This window comes from Acinonyx jubatus, chromosome B3 (genome assembly GCF_027475565.1).
Source record: "Acinonyx jubatus isolate Ajub_Pintada_27869175 chromosome B3, VMU_Ajub_asm_v1.0, whole genome shotgun sequence".
NCBI lineage: Eukaryota > Metazoa > Chordata > Mammalia > Carnivora > Felidae > Acinonyx > Acinonyx jubatus.
The window spans coordinates 123,322,296-123,348,521 of NC_069386.1; the positions used below are offsets into that span (position 1 = coordinate 123,322,296).

The 26,226-nt window shown below is 39.5% G+C and overlaps 1 protein-coding gene across 5 annotated transcripts in view; it reads right to left on the minus strand.

Annotated features, from left to right (window-relative positions):
* Positions 1-26,226, minus strand: part of STON2 (stonin 2) — a 145,608-nt gene that overhangs the window by 86,558 nt on the left and 32,824 nt on the right. For all 5 annotated transcript variants that reach the window (XM_027066345.2, XM_027066344.2, XM_027066342.2 and 2 more), the window contains 2 exons: positions 22,801-23,073; positions 20,688-20,972 (listed from right to left, as the gene is read on the minus strand). In XM_027066345.2, coding sequence (XP_026922146.1) covers positions 20,688-20,972; positions 22,801-22,888 — 373 coding nt within the window. In that variant the 5' untranslated portion in view covers positions 22,889-23,073. The remainder of the gene's footprint in view (positions 1-20,687; positions 20,973-22,800; positions 23,074-26,226) is intronic.

Below are 26,226 nucleotides of genomic sequence, written 5' to 3' on the forward strand. Positions count from 1 at the left end.
TAAAAACAGTCAGTTCTCCTAGCTAGAGAATCAAAATTACTGAGAGTTGGGTTCAGAGAAATTTGGGTAAAGAGAAAATTGAGATTTAGGAGGGAAAAAATAATAAATAGCAATATATGTGACATAGAACAAATATGAAACCACGGAGAATTTTCATTCCATATTCTCTTAGACACTTATAAGACATGAAGGTCTTTTCTCTGTCTGGAGTGCTCATGGCTCACACCCCCTATTATTTAAAAATATTACCCTCCCAGTAAGGTATTCCTGAGCTATTCTCTCCAAAAATGCAAAGCCCCTTCTCTCCTTCATTTCTCCTTAGTATTATCACCATCTAATGTACTACATAATGCAGGGTCTTCCCCACTAGAATCCAAGCTTCTTGGGGATGGGGTTGGGGCGGCAGGGATTTTGGTCCATTTTACTCACTTCTGCATCCCCATTCCTAGAATACTGTCTGGCGTGAATAGGTACTCAATATTTGTTGGTTTTATCAACAGAAGCACCAGAAACACTCATAACAGTCTATGAGAAGCACTCATAACAGTCTGTGCTAAGTACAGACTGTTAAAACTAAACTTGTACCTATAAAACTCCTACACAAACATAGAAAAAAATCAAACTGATAAAGAAGAACAAAATAAACAATCAAATAGCCCAAAGCAAAACTGAACTTGTAAAGGCTTATTATAGGACTGCCATTTCCTACAATATAATGGATTAGACACCTTACTGTGGAAAAAAATTAAATAAAACGTAGTAACATTATTTAAAATATATTAGAGGGTGAGCAAGAAAGAATTATCAGAGGCCAAGTTCAAGCTGGAATCCAGAATGGTAAACAGAGCACTCATCCTGATTTTCAGACCCCAAGGCTTTTGAACAAACCAAGGAGACTTCTGAGTTTGAGTTTTTTAAAGGTCTTGTGAAGAAGGCAAAGAAGGAAAACAACCTAGGGCTAACCCAAGATGGGAAATCTGACAGAAGTTGTGATGCCTGAAGCTTGAATTCCTAAAGGGCTCAGTTAAAGGGTAAATTAGCAATAAGCCCCACCCCCAAGCTAAGGACAGCAAGGAAAATTGTCTGCCTTAAGCCTGGGTGCAGGGTAGAGAAAAGAAATCTCCTAAGAATTTATAACTATAAGCTGTCCTACATAGGGGCTTACGGCTGAAACTACTTGTGTGGTCTGAAAACCTTCCAGTCTGAGAACATAGCTGAAGTATTTCCAGGTTGGTAGTGGCCTCGGGCACCTGGGAAAAGCAAATACTAATCCTTTCTGGAAGAAGATACCTCAAAGCCAGCCTTCCCAGACAGAATGTTCCTTAGTTACACATGGTAATAAAATAAAAAATAAAAATAAATAAACCATGAAATACATAAGAAATCAAGTTACCATAAACACAAACCAGAGCCAGCAAGGGGGCCAGGGATGGGGGGAAGCCAGAATCAGACCTGCAAAGAATTCAGACACTAGAATTATTTAGCAGGAAATATAAGTATGTTTAATATGCTTAAGGAAACAAGAAAATATGAAAGAAAATGAAAATATTAGAAAAGAAGACACAGAATTTAAAAAGAACTAAATGAGCTTCTGGAGAAGAAAACTACTACCGTAAATACAAAATTATCTAGATAGCATAGACAGAGATGAAAACATGAGAGATTAAAACACATGGGAGGGGCGCCTGGCTTAGTTGGTAGAATGTGCAACTCTTGATCTTCAGGTTGTGAGTTTGAGCCCCATGTTGGATAGAGTGGTAAAAGCTCATAGGTAACTATCTAACCTGAATTCCTAAGGAGAAGAGGGAGAGAATGAGAGACAATATTAAAAAAAAAACAAAACAAAACAACAACAAAAAAAAACACTGGCTGAGAATTTCCAGAATTTATGAAAGATTTTTTCGTCAGATTAGAAATCTCATGGTATCTCAAGCAGGGTAACCAAAAATAACTGTGCAAATAGACATCGAAACTATACAAGACCAACAACAAAGAGAAGATCTTAAATAAGACTACTTTCAAAGGAATGATGATTAGACTGACTACCATCTTCTCAACAAGAGAAGCCAATGCTTCAATATGCTGACAGAAAATGACCAAATAGGACTGTTTATTCAGTGAGGAGATGTTCAGAGAGCAAGGGAAAAATAAAGACAATTTAGACAAACAAAAACTACAAACTACAATTAATGTAAAAGAAGGAAAGAAAAGAAAAATAAACATATGATTATAGAAATAAACTATATCAGTACTTGATAATAAACATAAATGGACTAAAATTTCCAGTTAAAAGAAAAAGACTATCAAACTGAAAAATCAAATGAAATCCAACATGCTGTTCACAAAAGACACATCTAAAATACAAAGATTTGGAGCACCTGGGTGGCTCAGCCGGTTACGTGTCCGACTCTTGATTTCGGCTTAGTCATGATCTCGCAGTTCATGAGTTCAGGCCCCACATAAGACTCTGCTGACAGTGTGGAGCATACTTAGGATTCTCTGTCTCCTCTCTTTCAGCCCCTCCCCCACTCATGCTCACTCTCTCTCAACAATAAATAAACTTAAAAAAAATACGAAGATTCAACAATAATAAAAGTAAAGGGATAAAAAATCCATACAAGACAAAATATTAATGAAAAAAACACCCTGATATATTGTTGCCTATAAATAGACTTTAAAGTAAAAGCATTATTAGAAAGGGTTACAACAAAATTACTATATGTTTTAATTCATCAGAAATATATGATAATAATAATTCTAAGTTGGTATATATTTAATAACTTAGCCTCAAAATTATTAATACAAAAACTGACAGAAGTGCAGAAAGCAAGAAATGTCCATCATCATAACGGGAGATTTTTAATTACACCTCTCTCAGTAAGTGATAGATCAAAGAGGGAGAAGAATTACCAAGGAAACAGAAGATATAAACAACAAAATGAACAAGCTGATCTAATGGTCATACATAGACCAACAGGTGAAGAATGCATATTCTTCATAATCCACACCTAAAACTCTTATGGCAAGTGACCAGATGCTAGGACATGAAGCAGGTTTTAACAAATACCAAAAAACTGGTATCAAATAGACCATGAACACTGATCACAATACAATGATGTCTCTAGTTATCCAAACCAGTTATCTAGATATAACTAGCATCTACTTACCAAAACTAGATAGAAGACAATTTGAAAAATTTAGAAACTAAGAAACATACTTTTAAATGAATTGTTGGTCAAAGAAGAAATATTAATGAATATTAGAAAATATCCAGAACCAAACAAAAATGAAAATAGTATATGTAAAAACTTTAAGAATACGGGTAAGCAGGGGTGCCTAGGTGGCTCATTTGGTTAAGTTATGATCTCACCGTTTGTGAGTTTGAGCCCCGCGTCTGGCTCTGTGCTGACAGCTCAGAGCCTGAAGCCTGCTTCTGATTCTGTGTCTCCCTCTCTCTCAGCCCCTCCCCCACTCACATTCTGTCCCTCTCTCTCTTTCAAAACTAAATAAACATTAAAAAATTTAGAAAAGAAAGAATGCAGGTAAGCAGTATTATCAGGGACAGGTGCATTGCTTATATTAGAAAAGAAGAACTGAAATTTAATACAATAAGCTTCTAACTTATCAAGTTACAGAAAGGGCTGCAAAATAAATCAGAGAATACTAGAAAGGAAATAATAATCATAGAAGCAGAAGTTATCAAAATTAAAAAGCACATAGGTAAAAATTCTTTAAGAAGATTATGTAATAGAATTGGAAAATTGTTAGGAAAATCAAGAAAAAAGAAAGCACAAATAACCTTAAGAATGAAAAAGGGTACATAATTATACATGCTGTATATATCTAGAAGGCAATGAGAGGGAAATAATGAATGTCTTTATGCCAACATATTTGAAAAAAGAACTACAGAAGTTTTAAAAAAGTATAACTTCAAAACTGATCCAAGAAGAAAGTTAAAAACCTGACTTGTCCAATAATCATCAAATAAAGGGAATTCTTAAAATCTTCCCATAAGGAAAATGTAAGACCAGATAGTTTTACTGAACAGTTCTATCAAACTTTAAAGGAAAAAAATTTTTTCAGAAAAAAAAAGAGACCACCCATCAAGTCATTTTATGAGGTCAGAACTTCCTGACATCAAAACCTGACAAAGTGCATTGCATTTATACTTCTATTCTCCAAAATGAGAATTATAGGTCAACCTCAATCATGGACATAGATATAAGAATCTGAAATAAATTATCATCAAAGAGAATCTAGAGATCAATGAAAAGGAGAATTACATCATGACTAAATTGGATTTATCCAGTTAATACGAGTTTAGTTTATTTAACATGGTATTTCTCAACTTTTTTTCATTACTGCCCCACTAGCAGGTTTCTTCCCCAATCATCCTCTCCCTTGAATCCCCTCCTCTCCAGTAGAATAACATGACCAGGAACTTGATATTAATACAATCTACTGATCTTACTCAGATGTGCCCAGTTTTACATGTACTTATGTGTGTATTTAGTTCTATGTAATGTTATCAGTGTATAAGAGGTTGTGTATACACAGCCACAGTCAGGATGCAGAACAGTGCCATCACCACAAGGAATGTCGCCTTTTATATTCATTTCTATTTCTTCCTGTCATGCCCTGTTCCTAACCCCAGGCAACCACTAATTTGTTTTTCATTTCTATAATTTTGTCATTTCAGGAATGCTATATAAATGGAATCATGCAGTATGTAACCTTTTATGATGGGCTTTTATCATTCATCATAATGCCTCTGAGATTCATTCAAGGTGTTGAATGTATTGATACTTCATTCCTTTTGATTGCTGAGTAGTGTTTCATGGAATGGACTAAGCACAGTTAGTTTACACCTGTCAAAGAATATCTGGGCTGTTTCTGGTTCTTAGTTATTATGAATAACAGTGCTTTGAATATTCATGGAGAGGTTTTTGTATGAACCTAAGTTTCCATTTCTCTAGGATAAATGTCCCATAGTACAACTGCTGGGTCATACAGGAGATCACTCATGCATTGCTGGTGAGAATGTAAACTGTAACTATGACTTTGGAAAACAGTTTGACAGTTCCTTATTAAACTAAACATGCAATTAATTTCTCTGAATACTCACTAGCATTTAATATTACCACTATTTTTATTTTAAGTCATCTGATACGTGTATAGCAATAACTCATTTTATTTGCATTTCACTATTGGTAACGATACTGAATGCCTTTTCAGATACTTGTCTGCCAGCTATATATCCTCTTCAGTGAAAAATATGTTTAATATCTGTTGCTCATTTTCTAATTAGATTGCTTGGTTTTTTCACTACTGAGTTTTAAGTTTTCTTTATATATTCTAGATACCAGTCCTTTGTTGGATATGTAGTTTGCAAGTATCTTGTCACAGTCTATAGCTTCTCTCTTTATCCTCTTAACAGGGACTTTCATAAAGCCAAAGTTTTAATTTTGATGAAGTCCAATGTATCAATTCCCTCTTAAATTTTAACACGGAAGATATGTTGTATTTCTATCATGTACTGTATATATAGCTATGCTGTACATATAAAAAGAATAAGATTTCTCCGCCCCCCCAAAGAACTATTTTTAGCCCCATTGGAGGTAATATCACTCTGCTGATAATGTGTGGGTTAACATTACTGGATCAGTTAATATAATTCACCATAATAATACATTAAAGGAATAAAAAACATATTATCATCATAATGCATACAGAGAAAGCACTGAATAAATTTTAGTATCTTTTCATGGTAGTAATTTTTGGCAAACTAGAAACAGAAGAAGCTCCCTAAACCTAATAGAGCTAACCCCAAACCCCTACGGCAAACACCATGCAAGGGAGAACTTTCCCTCGGAGATCCTCATCAAGATGACGGGCACCCATTACTCCCACTTCTGCTCAACATCCTATTTGTGGTCAGAACCTGCACAGTAAGGCAGGAAGTAAAAGAGAGTGAAAACAACAAAACTCATTCTTTGCAGATGATATTTTTGTGTACATAAAATGTAAAAAAACCCTAATAAATTATCAAATTAATAAATTTAGCACAGTATTTGTTTTTAAATATATATACAAGTGATTGCATTTCTGAAAAGTAACAATATATAGAAAATTAATCTTAAAACAAGATAACATTTATAATAGCAACAGGGGCACCTGAGTGGCTCAGTTGGTTAAGAGTCCAACTTCGGCTCAGGTCATGATCTCACAGTTCATGGGTTTGAGACCCGCATCAGGCTGTGTGCTGACAGCTCGGAGCCTGGAGCCTGCTTTGGATTCTGTGTCTCCCTCTCTCTCTACCCCTCCCCTGCTTGTGTTCTGTCTTTCAAAAATAAAATAAATGTTAAAAAAAATGTATAATAGCAACAAAAAATATCTATATAGTAATAAATTTAACAAAATATGCACAAGGTCTCAGAGAAGATACTTTTAAGGTTTATTAACAGATTGTACAGAAGATCTAAATAACTGGAAAGAGATATTATACTAGGGTTTAAAAAGTTAGTGTGTAAAGATGTTAATTCTCAATCAAAAACCTTACATATTTTTTCCTTGTATTAATAAGCAGAATCACACTATTTAGATGTGAACAAAATAGAATGTTAATAATATACATTTAAAATGAATAAAATGATAATAGAAATAATGGTAAAATACTATATAGAAAAAATTGAAATTAGACTCCTACTTCACACCAAATGGAAAAATCAATTCTAGGTGGATTTAATATCAAAGTATAAAAGGCTCCACAAGAAATATTTTAGAAGAAATATACCCAAATATGCTCACAACTTCAGGGTACGGAAAGATTTCCTCTACCAAGACACAGAAAACACCAACCATAAAAGAAAAACAAATTTCATATCATTAAAATTAAGAGCTTTTTACAAAAGGCACCATAATGAGATGAAAAGACCATCCAATTTATTCTACATCCATGTGTAAGAGAGATCTGCCATGCATCATATCTGCAAGGAAGTCCTAGACATCAGCAACAAAAGGGGAGAGACCTCAACAAGAATATACCTGGGCTTTTATGAAAGAAAAAAAAAATTCAGATGGCAAAAAATAAAGTTCAGTCTCATTAATAATCTAGAAAATGCAAATTAAAACCACATGAGAGTCCATTACTCTTCCCCCTTCCCTATCTCCCTGACTAAAATAGAGAAATACGACAATCCCAAGTGCAGACAAAGAAGTGCAGACACAGTATTTTCTATATGGCTGATAAGAGTAAACTGGAACCACCTTAGAAAACGCCTTGGTGCTAAGTGAGAAAGTTGAGGATAAACTCAGCCTACAGCACAGCAAGTCTCCTCTGACTTTTTAATTCAAGAGAAACGCTTACACATGTTCACAGGTTGTATGTTTAGAATGCTCACAGAGGGGCACCTGGGTGGCTTAGTTGGTGGAGCTTTCAACTTTGGCTCAGGTCATGACCTCAAGGTTCATGAGTTCAGCTCAGAGTTTGGAATTGGCTTTGGATTCTGTGTCTCCCTCTCTCACTGCCCTTCCCCTGCTCTCTCTCTCTCTCTCCCTGAAAAAATAAACATTAGAAAAAAAAAGAATGCTCACAGAAAAACAAAAACAAAAAGGATGCTCATAGAAGGACATTTGTAACTGCAAAAAATTAGAAACAAGGCAAATAACAAACTGTAATACAATGGATAAGTGAATTGTGGTATATCAGCATAATGGAATACACAGCAATAAAAACCAAAGGAACTATTGCTGCAGGTAATGATATGGGAAAATGTCACAAATAATGTGTTGAAGGAGCAAGCTATGAAATAATACATACAGTATTATTCCATTTACACAAGGTTCAAAAAGAAGTGAAATTAAATTACATCATTCTTGATGCATGTGTAGGCAGGAGAACTGTTAAGAAAAATAATGTAGTTAATATCACAAACCCCAGGAAGGTGGTGATATAGGAGGGAGGGATGGGATGTCTGGAAGAAAGAAGATATGATCAGTAGGAAAACCTGAGGGCTTGTGGGTGATGACAATATTCTATTTATTAAATTGGGTGATGGGGTTGTACTGCTGTTCTTTATAATTTAATATACATTTTAAATATGTTCCTTTATATTTATTCAATAATAAAGCTTATTAAAACCACATATCAAAAGACTCTAATGCTGTGAAAGAAAGCTATTTTAATTATTTGTATTTTCACACTGGCGTTTTACATTTGTTGGATAAAACTTGCAGTACTTCCCCTGAAAGAGAAGCTAGGAATAACACAGCTGGGAGAGGCAAAATCCCTACACCTCACACACTGTTCTCATTTGCTCTAATACTATTCATCTATCAACTTAGAAATCTTGGATGAATCACTTTACTTGGGCTCTGAAGCGAGTGTCCTCAGGCCACAAGATTAGTTGAAATGTTGAAGTGTGGAGCCTGGGGCTGATTTCTCTCCCAGGCGCCAGGCCTTTGATACCTGGGCCAGACAGTGCTGTCAGCAGGTCTCTTCACAGCCACAGCCATCCAGCAAGGAATAAGGTGAAAAAAGGATAGAAACTGTCTCCTCCTTTCCTACGAGATAGGTACAAGGCCCCTGGATCCAGACTGCCTGTCTTGTTCGGTATCCAGCCCTGCAGCCGGAGGCAAGTTACTTAATCCACCTGTTCTGCTGGGTTTTCACCTGTGCAAATGGAGCTTAAAGTTGTACCCACTTCACAGGGGGATTAGGTTAATATTGATGAAGCGCTTGGAAAAGTGCTTGGCACAAAGGAAGCGCTGAAAGAGGGTCAAGTGGTAGTTATTACATCCAGATATAAACTTAGGTCCAAATCTACTTGAAATCTCCACTTAGGTCTCTAACCTTACCTATTGGAAACCAAGTTCCTGTTACCCTCTCCACACGGGCTCCTTCATCCTCCTAGGTGCTCAGAATGAAATCTTGAGCCACCCTTGATTCGTCTCACAACTCGTCCACCACAGCTTCTGCTAGTCCTCCCTTCAAAATACATCTGAAATCCAATCACTTCCCACCATCTCCAAGCTACCACCGGCCGAACACACTGCTGTGTGACCCAGACTCAAGGGTGGTGACCTGAAGCCTTCCTGAGTGCAGCCCCCTTCTCCCAACATTCTTTCTCATCTAACCTCACTTAAGTGCACCCTTGGGGCATGAAGTCCTCAATCAGCTCAGGAGATAGGACTGTGACACACAACTACTCCCCAACAACGGTCCCTCCGGGGTGGTCCACCAGCATGACTCCCCAGTCTGTAGGGCTATGAAAGAAGGTCTTATAGGAGGTGGGGTCACAGAGATCTACTCAGCTTGTAGCTGCCCAAGACCGGCCTCTGTCCCTAAGTCCCTTTAATAAACCATTTGTTGTCAAACTGGACCTATCAGCCTTTGTCTCTGGCCTTAGGGCTCCTTTGGCCTTTGGAAGTTGTTTTCCCACATGTCTCTTTCAGGGAACAACCATCCCTTTCTGGATAGTTACAGGGCCTCCCACTTGGTCACCCCGCTTCCCCAAGTGTCTTCCTCTTCGTGGTCTTCTCAACAGAGCAGCCACATAGCTTTAATAGAATCACCTGTTCAAATCGAAGTCAGACCTTACCACACCTCTGCTCAAAACCCTCTGATGGCTTCCCATCTTACCCACAGCAAAAGTCAAGGTCCTCCCCATGCCCTCCAAGCACATACATGGTCTGATTCCTCATGACCTGTCCGCCTCATCCCCTTCCCTTCTCCCCATGTCCCTCCACTCCAGTCACATACCACCAACACAGACAGACACCCATCAGAGGCTTGTCATGTGCGGTTACTTTCACCTGGACAGCTCCTTCCCCAATTTCTGCAAGGCTCACTCCTTGCCTCCCACATGTCTTTACCCAAAAGTTGCTGCTCAGAGTCACCCCCTGATCTTATGTAAAATTTCACATCCTCCCTACTCCATTCTTTCTTTCCCTCATGTGTCTCTCCTTCCTGCTAACCACTGTCTCACACACTGACACTGTATCTACACCTTTATTGTGTTTCTGGTACGTCTTCTCCAGCACAAAGTATGTTCCATGGGGCAGGAATATTCCACTGTATCCCCAGTGCCCTGAACAGTGACTGCCACAGAGTGGGAATTCAAAACACCATTGGTTGAATAAACAATAAACTGATAAGTTGTCAGTTAAAACAATACAGCAAAGACAAAATTTTTGTTTTTATCCTTTGGGATCCTAAATAGATTAAAATTTAAATACTTATGTATATTTTGATATCATATCCTTTATTTTATACTTTGGTATCTACTCACTAGGGCTGTGTGATTTTTCCAATGCTATAAACATGCCCATCCATGAATACAAAATAGATCTAATTCCATTCTTCATTTGTGGCTCCCCTGCTAGTTCATAGTTGGCAATACAAACAGCTGGTCCCAGGACTGGTTCAGAAGGCCCTTGCTTACCCCAGAAGGCTTTACTAGTAACAGACTGCCCAACCATTAGGTAACCTCAGCATGGGGAGAGCAGGGGCTACGGCCAACTTTCTCATAATTGCATTCCCAGCACCTAAATATTTTTTGCATGAATAAACTAGTTAATTAATGCATGCTTGGGCAGTTTATTGTGTTTTATGTCCCACGCTGAGGGTGAGATAGGCCACAAGGACCCCCTGGGTGAGTTAGCACATTCTTTGGATGAGGAGAATATTGTAGCTTTAATAAAATATTTTAAGGCCCATTTTACATAACTGGAAGTAATTTTCAAGAGATCCTCTCCCCTGCCCACATGGCATGATGGTAGTAGTTTCAAATATGACAAAAATATAATGGACAGGTTTAATTGCACTTTTTAAGGTAGCTCCCAGGGGGAAAAATATGTGTGTGTTTGTATAAATATATGTATCATATGTACATATGTTATGCCTATATTATATATGCATGTATATGTAAGTGCATATGTTACACACATACACTATGTGTGTATATGTATATTTGCATGTGTATCTGTGTGCCAGGTATATGAATCTGCGTGTGTGCACTCTGTGTATAATGATGGGAAATCAAAACTGATGATAGTCAGCTGGTGACATGATAGGGAAGAGGTTGGCCTATTTTCTTTGCCTAGTTTGTTAAAAAATATACATACTTCACAGAGGAAGCCATGCCTCAACTTCCACCTAATAGCTCATTCACTCCATAAATGGGAGTCAGTCATTCTGCAGTATGTTTCATATACATCTTTCATTCATTAATCCAACAAATACTAAGTGAGTACCTACTAAGTTCCATGCTCCATATTATACTATTGAGAGTAAATGAGATAGTCTCTTTCCCCTAGTGAGGAAGAGACAATAAACAAACTTATAACCTAATTTCAGGTAAAAACATGGGCTGTAAAGACATTTAATGCAGGAAAAAGTTGGGGGGGGGTGGGAGCAGGAGGAAATGATGCTTGAGCAGAGCTCTGAGTTGAAAACATAGAAGAGTTCTGGGGGCCAAGGGAACAGCAAGAGCAGTAATGAGCTTGTCAGGAACAGCAGAAGAGGTAGTGATTATAGCAGAGTGGTGCCCAGTGGGCAGGGGCAGAGGGCATCAGGCCCCAAGGAAGAAGGGCTTTGTTAGAATCCATTCCTCAGTATATCACTGTCTGAGATGGATTCCGGAAAGGTCATTAATTATTCTTAAAAGCAGAGAACATTTAAGGTATTAAAAGAAAATAAAACCTCCTCTGTTGAAGAGGGAAATACATATGCATACCAAAAGCAATGGGCCTTGGCTACACAGTCACCAAATGGTTGGGATCTTATTCCACCCCCACCCACCAACTCACCCTCAGTAGCTAGAATAAAAAGTATAATAGAAATTAACCACTGGGCTAGTCTTCTTCAGGATTAAGTCTCTCAGCTGTCACCCCTGCCTCCCTCTTAAGTGGCTGACATCATCTCTGGTCTTCCCCCCCAAACAAGTGGCTCTTTCTCTGGCCCCAGATAATTAGCTTCCCCAGACACAATGGGAAGGCCTTAGCCCAAGCTTTTGGGGAAGACATTTGAAGCACAAGGGAATATTAGTGTTTTTCTTGGGCTGTGGAACAAATGCTCTGGAAATGAAAAAATTTTTGTGTTTGTAATTATGCATATCCTGCATCATCTGCATAATGGGTCCAATTCAGTCTTGGCCTTGCCGCAAAATTGCCATGTCTGTGGAGGAAGGTCAGCACATAACATGATGACTGAACAGGAAGCTTCACGCTGAAAATAGTGCCATAATTTTTTTTCTTTTAATTTTGGGAATGAACTTTGCTCTTTTAATTTATCTGCATGCATTTACAAACATATTCAAAGCACACACATACACTTGTAAAATGCACATGAAATCAGCCTTGCTCTGAGAGGATGTTTATAAAGAATTTAGGTGTTGTATGAGCTGACTGCTACATTCTTCCTGGTACAGAGTGGAATTTTAGAACAGAGGAGACAAAATACTAAAGTAGGAAAACTTCTTACCACCAGGGAAACTCAGAAACACTACTGCTAAGGGACTCGATGTGAATAAAATACCCCCTGGGGTTAGGTTCATTTTCAAAAATATTTCTTTAGAGAACTATATAGAGATTCAATTTTGATTTGAACAGATTCATCAGAAGTTTGTTGTGTTTTTTTTGCTTTTGTTTTTTTCTTATTTAACACTTTGGATCTGCTGTGTTCTGTTGCTGTTTTAAAGGTTTAGCAGGATATCTATGCATTAAGGTTCAGGGTTCAGCAAACAAGTTTTCATTTAAACTTCTTGACATTTTTTACCAGGTAACCCAGATGGATCATACAGCATTTTCACACTCAAGATGTGAACAGTATTCTGGTGGCTACTCTGTCTTAAGTTTAAGTATCTGGCAGTTAAGTTTCTAATAAAAATCATTTAAAGAGAATATTTATCAACAACATGGCCTGAGCCTAAGTGGTCTTGTTAAATAAAGGGGTACAAATTCCATATTGGGCCTCCACCAAATTTTAGGGCTTTTAATGGAGGAAACGACATTTACCAAAGGGGCCTGATTTTATATGACCCTCACTCCAGGATCCTCAGGTCCAAAGAATTGATGCCAGCAATCTTTCTTATATATTTGGTTACAAAAAGGCTTTGTCACTGAATTAAGTGATTTTACTCATATTTTTACGAGAGAGATCATGTGTGTCTCCCTTTTCCCAGACCAACCAGGATGGCACTTTATCATTCAAATCCTGCGCCAGTTGAAGTCCAAAACAAAGTTGTCCCCCTGATGGATTTAAAACATTCCTGGAGTTGTCTTCCCCATCAGCTGTCGCTCCTCTGTTACCAATCAACCTTGGTATGCTTCAGGGCACAATAAAATAAGTAGGTCACCAAGGTGGGGAGTAACAGCTCCCTGGCTTTTTGAAGTTCCCTAGTGCACCTTCTGACAATTATATGCCACAAAAATAAGAGATTTACCACTAATGATGGTCTCTTTGTTTTTAATCCACGGTGCCTACAGCCTCCTGGCATTTTTATTTGGGCTAATAGTACAATCCCATTCCAGGCTGAAATGCAATGCTCCCTTGGTTTATTCGTAGGTGGCATAACTTAAAAGGTAAGTCTTTTGTTTTCTGCTCTTCATTTGCCAGAAAAACTATGGACAGTAGAGGAACAGGAGCTGGGGGAATGGAAAAGGAGTATCCCAGGTAACATCTCTCCACCTAACTCCTCCATGTGTGCACACGTGCACTGTCTTTCCCAACTATTCCTTGCCAGCCCGGACGTGAAGGCACGGAACAGCTGGCTAAGTAAGGCTGCACTGTTTGCTTCCAGAAATCCAGACTGGCAACGGTGTTAATCAGTTCCACATATCCTCCTTTCTCATCCTCCCTATTTCTTTTAGGTCTACATCATGGTTGTCTCATGAAAACATATTTACAAAGAGGCTGCATGGGATGGGGCTGAGGGCGTTCAGAACAAGTCTCCTCAAAATGTGTCACTTTGGCATGTGGACTATTCTGAGCTAAAGTCAATTGAGACCCTGAAGGCTCAAGAGAAACGTCTGCCCCTCCCTTAACCACCTAGAAGAATCTAAATGGAAGGTGCCTGAGTGGCTCAGTCGGTTAAGTGTCTGACTTTGGCTCAGGTCATGATCTCATGGTTCATGGGTGGTTCATGGGTTCAAGTCCCATGTCAGGCTCTCTGCTGTCAGTGAGGGCCCACTTCAGATCCTCTGTCTCCCTCTCTCTCTCCCTCTGCCCCTCTCCCATCTCACACACAAGCACACGCTCTCTCTCTCAAAAATAAACATTAAAAAAAAGAAAAAGAAAATAAATAAATGGAGTATCTTTCCCAGAATAAGAGTTATTACCAGAGATAAGTTTTATCTGAGTGACCTGTCTGCATGGCAGGGCAGGCATCTAATTATTAAACATCTACTCTTCTTCTTACCATCCTGTGAATCGCCCTCCTCCCCTTTGAAGCATCAGGCCCTATCCCATTCCTTAGCTCAGGATGGCATATACACCTCATTTTACCAGTCTATGAGCCTCTTGTATATGTAGCACAAAGTTACACTTTTTCCCATTAATTTCTTATGTCAATTTTTTTTAGGAGAGAGAGGTAGGGGAGGGGCAGTGGGAGAGAGAGAAAGAATCCCAAGCAGGCTCCACACTTAGCACAGACCCCGGTGCAGAGCTCGATCACAGGTCCCTGAGATCACAACCTGGGCCACAATCAAGAGTCAGACACAACTGACTGAGCCACCCAGGCGCCCCTGTCTCATGTCAATTTAGACTAGCCCAAAGAAATTTTGAGGGGTAGAGGAAACACTTTCCCCTTTCTCCTGACACAGAGCTGTCCAATCAGAAAGTGCTAAGCATGTAACAGAAGCAAACAGGACGTGCAAATAAAATGGGAAAAAAACAGAAAAGCTGCAACTACATTCTAGGAATGAGTGTTGCTCTGCTGATACTGATGTGATACTCTTGTGAATGAGAAAATGGCTGAAGCCATAAACAGTTTACTCAGACTTTCCTTATTTGTGGCTGCACTTCACCACCTACATGCATTGAGACACGCTGACATATTCCACAGTTCACCAACAGATTCCCAATTTCTGCACATTCAGTACAGCACAGCAAACATCTCTCCATTTCACGCACATGCTGCCCATACTAAAAAAAGTTCACTTGATACACACAGCTACGGCCGAAAACAGGCCCAGCGTCTGCTAGCTGGAAACTAATAAACTAAGAGAAGCATTTTTTAAAGTGGATAAATGAGAAATTGATGGACAAACCATTTCTATACTGTCAGATTAAACTGAAAAGAACCAGATGGACACTTATTTTGTAGAAGTTGGCCACCCAGCCAACACATAGCTTTCTCCAAGTGGGCACCATTGATCCAGGGCAAAACTGAACAAGAGCCCTGGAGAAGACCCACAATCAATGGATATATAACAAGGGGAAATGCTTTAAGTTCTAATTTTCATCCTTCCCAAGAAGAGATGATAGACAGGCCTGGCTATAAAATGAACCTTTTAGGCAAGCAATTCTCCCAACATCCACTTCTTCCTTTGTTTTCTCAAAGAAGCCTCAGATTTTTAGCTAAGTCTCAGATTTTTAGCTACCATGAAGTGGAAGGCTTTTTTTTTTTTTTTTTTTTTTTTTTTAAAGACATGCAGTGGTTGAAAGATAGTCAACTGGAGGCAGATGGAGAAATCACGGAAGCACAGGCTGGCTCTGGTTTCATACTAGAGGACCCAGGAAGAAACTCAACGGGCTTCTGTTAAATTCTGAGCACTTATGTTACTCAGCTTTGTATATGAATGTCTGCATCTATGACAACTACACAGAGGAGGTGCTTAATAAATATTTGGTGATTCAATGAATAAACTATAAAAGGCTGTCAAGTTTGAAAGTAAAACATACCGGCTAACACAACTACTTAATAAATGGCCTGCACTATTACAGATGCTCCTCTAGCCCAGACTAACTCATTTTCAGCCTTATGCAAATGGCTCTGCTTTAGGATTTTGGACACTTGGTCCATTAGTTAACTGTGGCTGCTGTAACAAACTTGGTGGGTTAAAACAAGAGAACTTTGTTTCCTCCCAGTTCTGGAAGTGAGAAGTTTGAAGTCAGAATCACTAGGTAGAAATCAAGATACCTGCCTGGCAAGCACTCCCTCCATAGGCTCTGGGAAAGAACACATTCCTTGCGTAGGCCTCAGGCTTCCGGGGGCTGCCAGCATCCCTTGACTGTGGCCTCAACATTCCACTTTACAAGGTTGCCATCTTCAAATACCCTTCTGTTCTGTCTTTGCATTGTCTTCTTTGTGTGGGCACAATCTCCCTCTGCCTCCCTTTTATAAGGGATACATGTGATAACATTTAGGGCCCACCTAGATAATCCAGGATTATCTCTCTATCAAAATCCTTAACTTTTTCTTTAAGTTTATTTATTTATTTTGACAGAGAGAGAGAGAGAGAGAGAGAGAGAGAGAGAGAGAGAGAGAGATTGAGAATAGGAGAGGGGCAGAGAGAGAGGGAGAGAGAGAGAATCCCAAGCAGGCTCCACACTGTCAGCACAGAGACCATGAAGCATGAGATCATGATCTGAGCCTAACTCAGATGCTTAACTGACTAAGACACCCAGGTGCCCCCCAAAATCCTTAACTTCATCCCATCTGCAAAGACCCTTTCTTCAAATAAGATAACATTTACAGGTTCCAGGGAGTGGGTCCTGATATCTTTGGAGGCCACTATTTAGCTGAGTATTACCAAACTGAGTATTACCAAAAGAATAGAGCAGGCAGCAGTGATTGTAAGAAACCTCAGACTGTCTCTATCACTATGAGGATACTTGCTGCACAGATCTGTGTTATTTTGGTGTAATGCCTGCAGTTACGTATGAGATATTATTGACATTGCACAAGTTCTCAAATCTGTTGAATTTAAATCAAAATCTGAGCTGACTGACAGCTGTCAGAATGGAACTGTCTATCTTGGGAGAGATCTGCATTATCTGTGTTGAGAGGGTGGAAGCCTCCTTTCTCCTTATCATGTGACCTTAGCTCTACCAACCACTCTGCCTTGTTGTCAAACCCAATCTGTGTAAGGAAATCCACGAGGGAATTAGCATACATGGGTGAGGTTGGTTTGGGTGATAGAGATATTGATGGGTCAAGGCTGGGTATTGGCAGAAGAGTTGGGATTGGAGCCTTGGATTTATTACCATTTTCTTTACCACTCTGACGCTTAACACATGGTTCTTGGGTCCCTAGAATACTACCTGAGGTAATATTTAGGGCTGGCCCTAAACATGGTTTATTCCTGCTTGTTGCCCACACATTGAGCCTCAAGTCTGCTGTGAAACCAGTCTACAGGCTCCCCCTAAGGCAGAGAGCTCTACCTCTATAAGGCTGAGTTAAATCTTCATATGTGGAAACATATGGAATTGTTGTTTGAACAATTTTCAAGGCAACATAATGCTTTCAACACATTTGAAAACTATCATTTCTTGATTTGTTCTATAGTAATATCCATACATCCCATATCCTTATTACAATGCAGACCTGGGACTAGGGTAAGGCAAGTGAGGAACTCCCTTTGGGTGCAAAATTTAGGGGGTAACAAAAATCTCAGGAATCAAGTAACATTTTAAATGCGATATTTTAAAAATATCAAATGAGAAAATTATGGCCCACAGACTTAGCCACCTATTTTTGTAAATAAAATTTTATTGGAACTAGGGCCAGGATCAGGGTACCAGTGAGACAGTCATGCAAGTATAGGTTGAATCTTATTTTTTAAAATACTGATACTTTGTTCATCAAGGATTTTTTTTTTGCATTATTTTCATTTTTGAATGAAAATTTGAATAACTTTAAAATAATTGTGATTTTCTAAATGAATTTTTTTATTAAACAAATTTTAGGGGCACTTTGATGGCTCAGTCAATTATGCGTCTGACTTTGGCTTAGATCATGACGTCACAGTTTGTGAATTCTAGCCCTGCATTGGGCTGTCTCCTGTCAGCAGAGAGCCTGCTTCAGATTCCCTGTCCCTTTTCTCTCTCTCTGCCCCTTCCCCATGCTTTCTCTTTCTCTCAAAAATAAATAGACATTTAAAAAAAATTTTAACCCAATTTTTTTTCCAAGACAACCATTTTTATTCAAGATAACTGTTACACTTGAGTATGGCACAGAAGTGCTTTATGGCATTTTGTCACAGAGAATATTAAAAAGATGTATTTAAGAATCAAGATTTAATAAAATTCAATAAAATTAATAATTTTTACTACTTTATCAAGGATATTATGTTGAAATTGACTTCTTTTTTTAGTATGGGTACATGGTGGCCAGAATCTTTACTCGCCATTACTTTTGTACCATACAAATTCAAATGCAGTGAAAAAGGCAATCTTAGAATTATTATGAAAATAATTTGACCCCAAGGACCCTTTGAGAGACTTTTGGGCAATCCCAGTGATCTATAAACCACACTTTGAGAACTGCTGCATTAAAGGATAAGGTTTTAAAAATATGTCAAAAGCACTAGCAATGGCAAGCTAAGATCCTCAGTCAGATGGAGGCAACGTAATTAGGACTAACCCCAGAGTTAGTTTTGCAAAAATAAGTGGTGAAGAGTTGCAGCAAACTGACCATCTATACGACCATCATTTACATAATTTACGTAATTCTGAAATCTTTGAGGCTAACGGTAAGGTATGAACAAGATGTGAGCAAATCTGAATGCCATGAATACAGCAGTGTCCTGAAAGCAGGGCCATTTTGGGGCAAGTGAGTAGAGAAACACCACTGCACCTATCCTCAACTCCCCAGCCTCCCAGAATGAGGGAGCAGAGAAAACCATACCAGGAACAGCAGGACATGGGAGCAAATTAAGTCATGGCGCATCCCTGGACTGTTCCAAGATCCTGGGGCCAGTCTGCCTGGCTTTGAAGCTCTCCCCTGCCACTTGCCAGCATACAACCTTGGGCAAATTCCTAAACCACTGTCTGTCTCAGTCTCTTCATGTCCAAAATAATGTTAATGCTTTCCTCATATGATTGCTGTTAAGAGGTGCATTAAGATGATGTAGTTAAGACACTGAGCACGGTGCCCAAGAAAGTATTTGGTAAATATATCTTATTAAAATAAGGAACATATTTCTGTACTGATTCACTCCCCAATGTCGGGTAACTCTTCCCCACATGCATAAATGCTTAATCAGCCCACTGTTTTGCCAGCATTAGGTGTTCAGTAGAGGTTACTTCCTCCCACCAGCACAACTGGGAAGCCTGTCTGGACCTGTCATTTTATCCTTGCCGCTCTGAGTGTCATGGCTCTCTCACCAATGATTCACTGAGAAATCTGATGTTTAAATGTGAAAAGGTATATATAACATGCGAATTGGTATGTAAAAATTGAAGTATTTATTATATAAAATTATGTTTTATATTTTCTTAAAATTGTTTTATTGGTGCTGAAAACATGTTTGAAAACAAAAAGGATTATTTTTAAAAATTAAAACTAGCAAAACATTTAAGCCACCAACAAAAATAATATCAACCATGCTTTTTTCTAGTAGGGCTCTATGGTAGGCAACATAATACCCCCCACCCCTGCAAAGATATCCACATCCTTCCCCAGAACTGTGAATATGTCACCTTACATGGCAAAAGGGACTTCGCAGATATGACTAAATTAAGGGCCCTGGGATGGGGAGATTATCCTGGATTATCCTGGTGGGCCCAATGTAGTCATAGGGTCCTTAAAAGCGGAAGAGATGGGCAGAAGTCAATCAGTTAGAGATGTGACTACAGAAGAAAGGCACAGAGAGCTGCAACATTGCTGGCTTTGGAGACAGAGGAAGGTACCATGTGCCAAGGAATGTGGGCAGCATCCAAAAGCTAGAAAGAGCAAGGAAACAGATTTCCTGGTTTCCCCAGAACCTCCTGGAAGGAATGCAGCCTTGCCAACACCTTGAATTAGCCCAGTGATGCCCATTTGGACTTCCGAATTACAGAAACATAAGATAATAAAGTTTATGTTGTTTAAACCACTAGGTTTATGGTAGTTTGCTATGCAGCAAACAGAAAACTAAGATAGTCACAAAGGTTATCCAATCAGTGCTGGTATGCTTTGGTACACAATCAAATAAGCAGCCAGGTCACCAGGATGGGGACTAACAACTCCTCTGGCTTCACTAAGCTCCCCAGTGCAGCTTCTCGCTGTTTAAATGCCACAAAAAATAAGAGAATTATCATTAACAGCAGTCCCTACCCCTGAAGATTTAGATTCAACAGGTCTGGGACACAAGAATACCCATATGTAACTAGTGACTCTATTAGAAATTGATGGTGGTCCATGCTCTGAAAGGCATTCACTTCCGCCTGTAAGGAGCTTATAATTTAGGTGCTGGGTAAATATAACTGCAATACCTAATAGGGAGATAAGTAAATATTCATTCTTCCAAAGACAAGTTAATAGCCAGGGACAAGTATAAAAAGCAAGAAATGGCCCAGAACACATTAATCCTTCCATATGCTTTGTTAACAAAAACTAGTTGTAGAATTAAGTCAGATGAGATCTCTGCCAGCTCTTTTGTATGGCCAGTGCCAGAGGGCTCTGGTAAACCAGCACCCTGGCAGCCCCCACCCACTTCTCCCCGGTGAGCATAGACATAAGTCAGAACCCTTCGCAGCCTCCCACCTGTCTCCCTTGTTTCCTTATGAGGTGGTGACGTGCTGGCCCAGGGTGTGTCATCTTCAAACTGAACCCAGTTGCTGAAGGCCGAGGCCAGGTCAGGTGGGGGCTGTTCGGGGCTCCCAGGAGGGGACGCTGCTTCAGAGATGAGGCCCAACTTTTCAGAGGAGTCATCCTGCTCTGAGTGGGAAAGTTCCTGAGAGCCTCCATGTGCCACATGGTTCTCCCCGGAGGAGCTCTCAGACCGGTCTGAGTAAGAAGACAGTCCTGGGAGGTGCTCTTCGGTGCCCCCTGAAACAGATACCAGACACTGCCATCAATCATGTGAGGGAGGCCACTCTTCAAACTGTCTCGTGGAGGAAAAACCAAGGATAGGTAAGGGGTGATCACAAGACTCACCATTCTGGTGGGTGAGGGTGAAGAAACAGCCATGCCCATCTGTCTCTATGCCCAAGGAGTGTTTCCCTAATAATGGGTACAAAGGATAACCTCTGCATGTCCACAGTCAGTATTCAGGCAGGCTGAGACTTCCAGTCTTACTATTCTGACCCCAGTGCCTATTCCAGTGCTTGGCAGTCACAAACAAAAATGTTTATAGAGGCCAAACAGGAATATAACTGAGTCGAATGAGGAAAGCAAAAGGCAACAAGGACTGGTAGACACTCACACTGAACAAGAAAGCATCCGTCTGGACTGAACACCTTGAAATTCAAACTTTAACCTCTGTGCAGTTGAAACTACACGTCTGCAGACCGCCAGGTGCAAACTCCATACCAATGATAAGCTGAATGAGGCCCAGAAGCTTCTCCCCTAGTTTTCTAGCACTTTATTGGTGCGGGAACACTTCACAGTCTTCAAAAAAATTTTTTTTCTTAAAGAACTATGTCCTAATTGTGGCGGTGGTTACACAAATCTATACACGTGTTAAAGTTTATCAAATGTGTACCAAAAGTAGTCAAGCTCTATTACATGAAAACTTTTTAAAAATCAAAGAATATAAAACTTTTTTCTCTCATCCTTCGCCAAACTAGTCCATCTGCATGTGACCAAACCCTTTAGACTAGTGCTGCCCAAGAGAAATAAAAGGTGAACCACATATGTAATTTAAAATTTTTTAGTAGCCACATTAAAAAAAGTAAAAAGAAAGAGGTTAACTACATTTACTAATATAAATTTCAACTCAGTGTGTTGAAAATGTATGATTCTAACAGGTCATTAATATAAACGTTATTAATGAAATATTTACTTTCGCTAGGTCTTTGAAATTCAATGTGGGTATTTTATACTTCAAACACATTTCAATTTGGACTCGCCACATTTCAAGGACTCAAGAGCCACATGGCTCCATCCTGGAGAGCTCACCTGTACACTCACACTTTCCAGGTGCTGTAAGTGACGCTGGGCGGATACCAGTTGACAGCAGCAGCTGCAGTGGAACAGAACCAGCTGACAAGGCTCTGCAAATATCTCCTGACCCCTACCTTGACCTTCATCCCTGAGCACCAGTTCCCTGGAAGTCATTTAGCCACCTTTATCATGATCATGGATGACAATTAACTGAGCTCTTTCCGTGTGCCAGGAACTGGTCTAAGTCCTTTACATATATTAATTCATTTAACCCTCACAGCCACCCCAAGGAAGCGACTGTGATTGCCCCTACTGCTCAGATAAACTACCACTCAAAGAAGTTGAATAAACAATCTACCCAAGGGCACATCACTTGTTTGTGACAGAGCCAGGATTTGGGCCCAAGCAGTCTGGCTCTAACGCTTGTCACTCTCCGCAACTACGCTTTAGAAACTGAGGAAATCCAAATTGCTGGTGGGAGGAACACCCTAAAAGGCCAAGTGTAGAGTGGTTTGTAAATACGAAGTTTATGCTCCTTGGAAGAAAGCAGCCAATACTTTTGCTGTTTCCAGACCCTTTTGTCTGGGATTCTAAGGTTCCTAAGCCTTCTAAGAAGGCTTCTAAGTGGAAGAATCTGCACCTCAGGAAGGTGACACACTGGCTCTTTTGTACATATTAAGATCCCACCCAAAGAATGATCAAGTAGAAGTCATTGTAAACAGTTATGGTTCTTTGCTAATCTTTTCACCTAAGAAATGAAAGTGTTCCTTACCCTCAGAAGGAACAGGAAAGAGTGGCTCCTCATTGAAGGAGACCCACTCTGACTGGTGGGTAGCAATCACATGGTCCAAGGAAGTCATGCTAGGAAGGCACTGGTCATCTTCACACTGATGGCCTCAGGCAGACCCCAGAGTAATGTCTGGGGTGGGGTATGGTGGCACGCTGGACTTGGGCCTCAGCTCTGTTATGAGGGTCTTGTAGACAGCGGCACTCAGAATGTAGATAGATTGGCCCTTCTTGTCTGGCTAATCTGCCAAGCAGAAATCTGTGTAAAAAAATAACAAAAGTTAAAATGACAACTGTCACCTTATATCCAATACACACAGGTCCAGGGTTTTCAACATTGCCCACAGGGGGGTCTGGAGAGTTTCCAACTTGTATTCCTTCTCTCTGCCCTGTCTTGTCCCCAATTCTCATACAAGTAAAACCTTGGTTTGTGAGCAGAATTTGTTCTGGAAACATGCTTGTATTCCAAAGAACTTGTCTATCAAAACAAATTTCAAGATCCGTTGGCTCAGTTGTGATCATGTGACGTTTGGTGTCACATACTACTTTTATTACAAGACATCGATTGTTCGAGTTAAAATCTATTAGAAATGTTTGCTTACCTTGCGGAACACTCACAGAACAAGTTACTCGCGATCCAAGGTTTTACTGTATCTGCCTTTAGCATCAAGATCTCTGTACGTGACTTCATATCAGATTTGCAAATAATCATGCAAATTTTGGCAATTAGATTCCCAAATTTCCCCAATTATCATATTTTAGACATACTTTTATTTGTAATATAATGCCATTATGGTAAAACAAAAGTTAAAACTTTTCAAAGTACTTTCACTTTCTTTTACAGGACAGTAAAATAAAAGCCTGTTTTTTCCTATTAAATCAATGCAGTTTCTTGCCTTAGGCAGGTAGCTTTTTAGCAGGCCTGATTTAAATTCTTGGCAGAAACCCAACCATCTCCAGATGGTACCTCCAAGCATGGTTTACCAATCAAGAAAAACAGAAATGGAGTCATCTTTTTCATTTGGAGTAAAGGGGGAGGGAATATTTGCTTTAGTGAAACATGTGAGTTAAAGAAACATATTTTCAATCTAGCCCATTTTCAATCTACTATGAAATAGTACATAAAAGTCTAGCCTTTACTCACATTGCAATTATGTTCTATGTATATAGAACTTAATAGACTTAATAGACTTATAATTCTGTTTGTACTATTAATGTCCATTTACAACTTGAGCCTAGCTCTTGCTCTCATAATAAATTAATGAAATCTGAATTAATGCAAAATTAATGTGTTTCCACAAAAGAGTTACCATCTGCCCTGAACACTACCAGTTCTTATTAATGGAATATTCACAATATTCATTTTAGTCTAGGACAATTTAACTCACAGTCTTCTGACTGGTGTATAACACAAAGAACATGTTGAGGAAATTTTAGTGTAGATTATTATCTGCTATAAATCATCTATGCTGGGCTTAATCTGAATAGAAATATGTAATAGTTTTTGCCTTTTTTGGTAACTAAAACAGTTTTGCTGTACAATACTCCCTAAAAATAACTGCTTGCAGACATTTATAATTTTCAGAAACATATTTTCATACCATACCTCATTTGATTTGATAGCCATTTTAGTTGAGTAAGATATTTAACTATATATTCCTTTACAGATGAAGAAATTTGGGGTGAGAGGAGTGACTTATCCAACAGTTTTGTTGTTTCCAGGCCTTTGTTTGGTGCCCTAAGATGTTTCCTCCAGGATTCCAAGTGGAAAAATTCACACATCCCAGGACAGTGACAAATGGACTCTTTTTTTTCCTCTATAAGATCCCATCCACAGAATGATCAATTAGAGGCCATATTAAGCAGGTGTGTTCAATGCACCAAGCTATCAATGACACCCTTAAACCTGGGTCTTCTGGTGCCAAAACACTCTGATCTTTGGGTCAAAGCCACAACAACAGTACTAGAATATATGCAGACTATCGTCCAACTAAAGCACTTTACAAACATCAATGGCAATGGAACCATAATGAAATGATCAGTGGAACTCCCCATGTGGAAATCTGCCAGGGCATTCCAGCTGTACAGAAAATGGAAAGCCTGGAAATCTCTCTTCCAAGTCCCTCTCCTAAGATTCTTACCAACCACAAGACCAGACGTGTGCAAACAGCCCAGAGAGTGCAATGCTCCAAACCCGGATCTCACCAGAAAACCACGCAGAAGCCCAAAGACCTTAAGAGCTGACACCAGCAGGCTTCTACCATAAAGCCTTTCTCAAGTGCCATCAGACATCAGCATCACTCAGTGTGGTAATGGCTGCAGGCCACGATAAGACAGCAAAATTGAAGAGTCAGACTCCTCCTCTCCCAATAACAGCAGTATGTAAACCAGATCCAACAGCAACAAAAAAGCCACAATACAAATTCATGTGCTGACACATGCAGCATCATAGCTCAATGGGGAAAACATCCTCCTGACCCCGTGATGATGAATCCAGCGAAATTCACAGATGAGTGTGGGTGGGGGATGGGACAAGGGAAGAGGAAAAGGAAAAGGGTGAGGGTAATGGGAAAAAAATACCTAGAAATTGTAGAGCTCAAAGGTTTTAAAGACCAACAGTCCAGCTCTCAAGTTCACAGATGAGTAAACTGAGGTCCAAGGAAATCAAATGTAGCAACAGAGAATAAAAGCATGGGCCTGGGATTTGAATCCTCTGCAGCTTTTAAGACTCATTTTACCTCTGTACAGAAGGAATAACAAAATTCACTTCATAATTTTAAGGATTAAGAGAGATAATACATACTGAGTGCTTAGTACTGGGAGTAATAAGCACTCTGTAACAATGACAATGATAATAGCAGGTGACCTTACAGAGGGCTTACTATATGCCTGCCAGGCCCCATTCCACACACCTTATAAATGTCAGCTATAACCACTGCTGTTATTAAATTACTTGCCAGAAGTTACACAGCTCGTTAGTAGAAGTCTTGGGACTAGAATACAAATTCATGAAACCACCCTTTTCTGTCACTTACACATTCTGGCTTTAGTCATTTCTCTTTTCAATCATTTTTAGAGAAGTTCTCCCAGATGTTAAGCAGAGTCAAGCACTCAACCTCCACTTTAGAGATACAAGCACACTTTGGCTGAGGAATCAAGACCACTACTCAGAAAGTATGAATGAAAGAAGAGTCCCAAGGATTTATCTACCCTTCCTTAGCTTGTCCATCTCAGATAGATACAAGCTGGTTGTTGATAATAAGCAGTCCCAAGAAAGCCTGGTGGAACAAATTTGTTACAGGGAACCCTTTATCATAACCCAGTGAAATGGATTCTAGCTATCTGCCACGAAACAGCCACATCTAATAAATCATGAGATGCTAGGCCTTGCGGGTGCTGTGCTAGCAGCTAG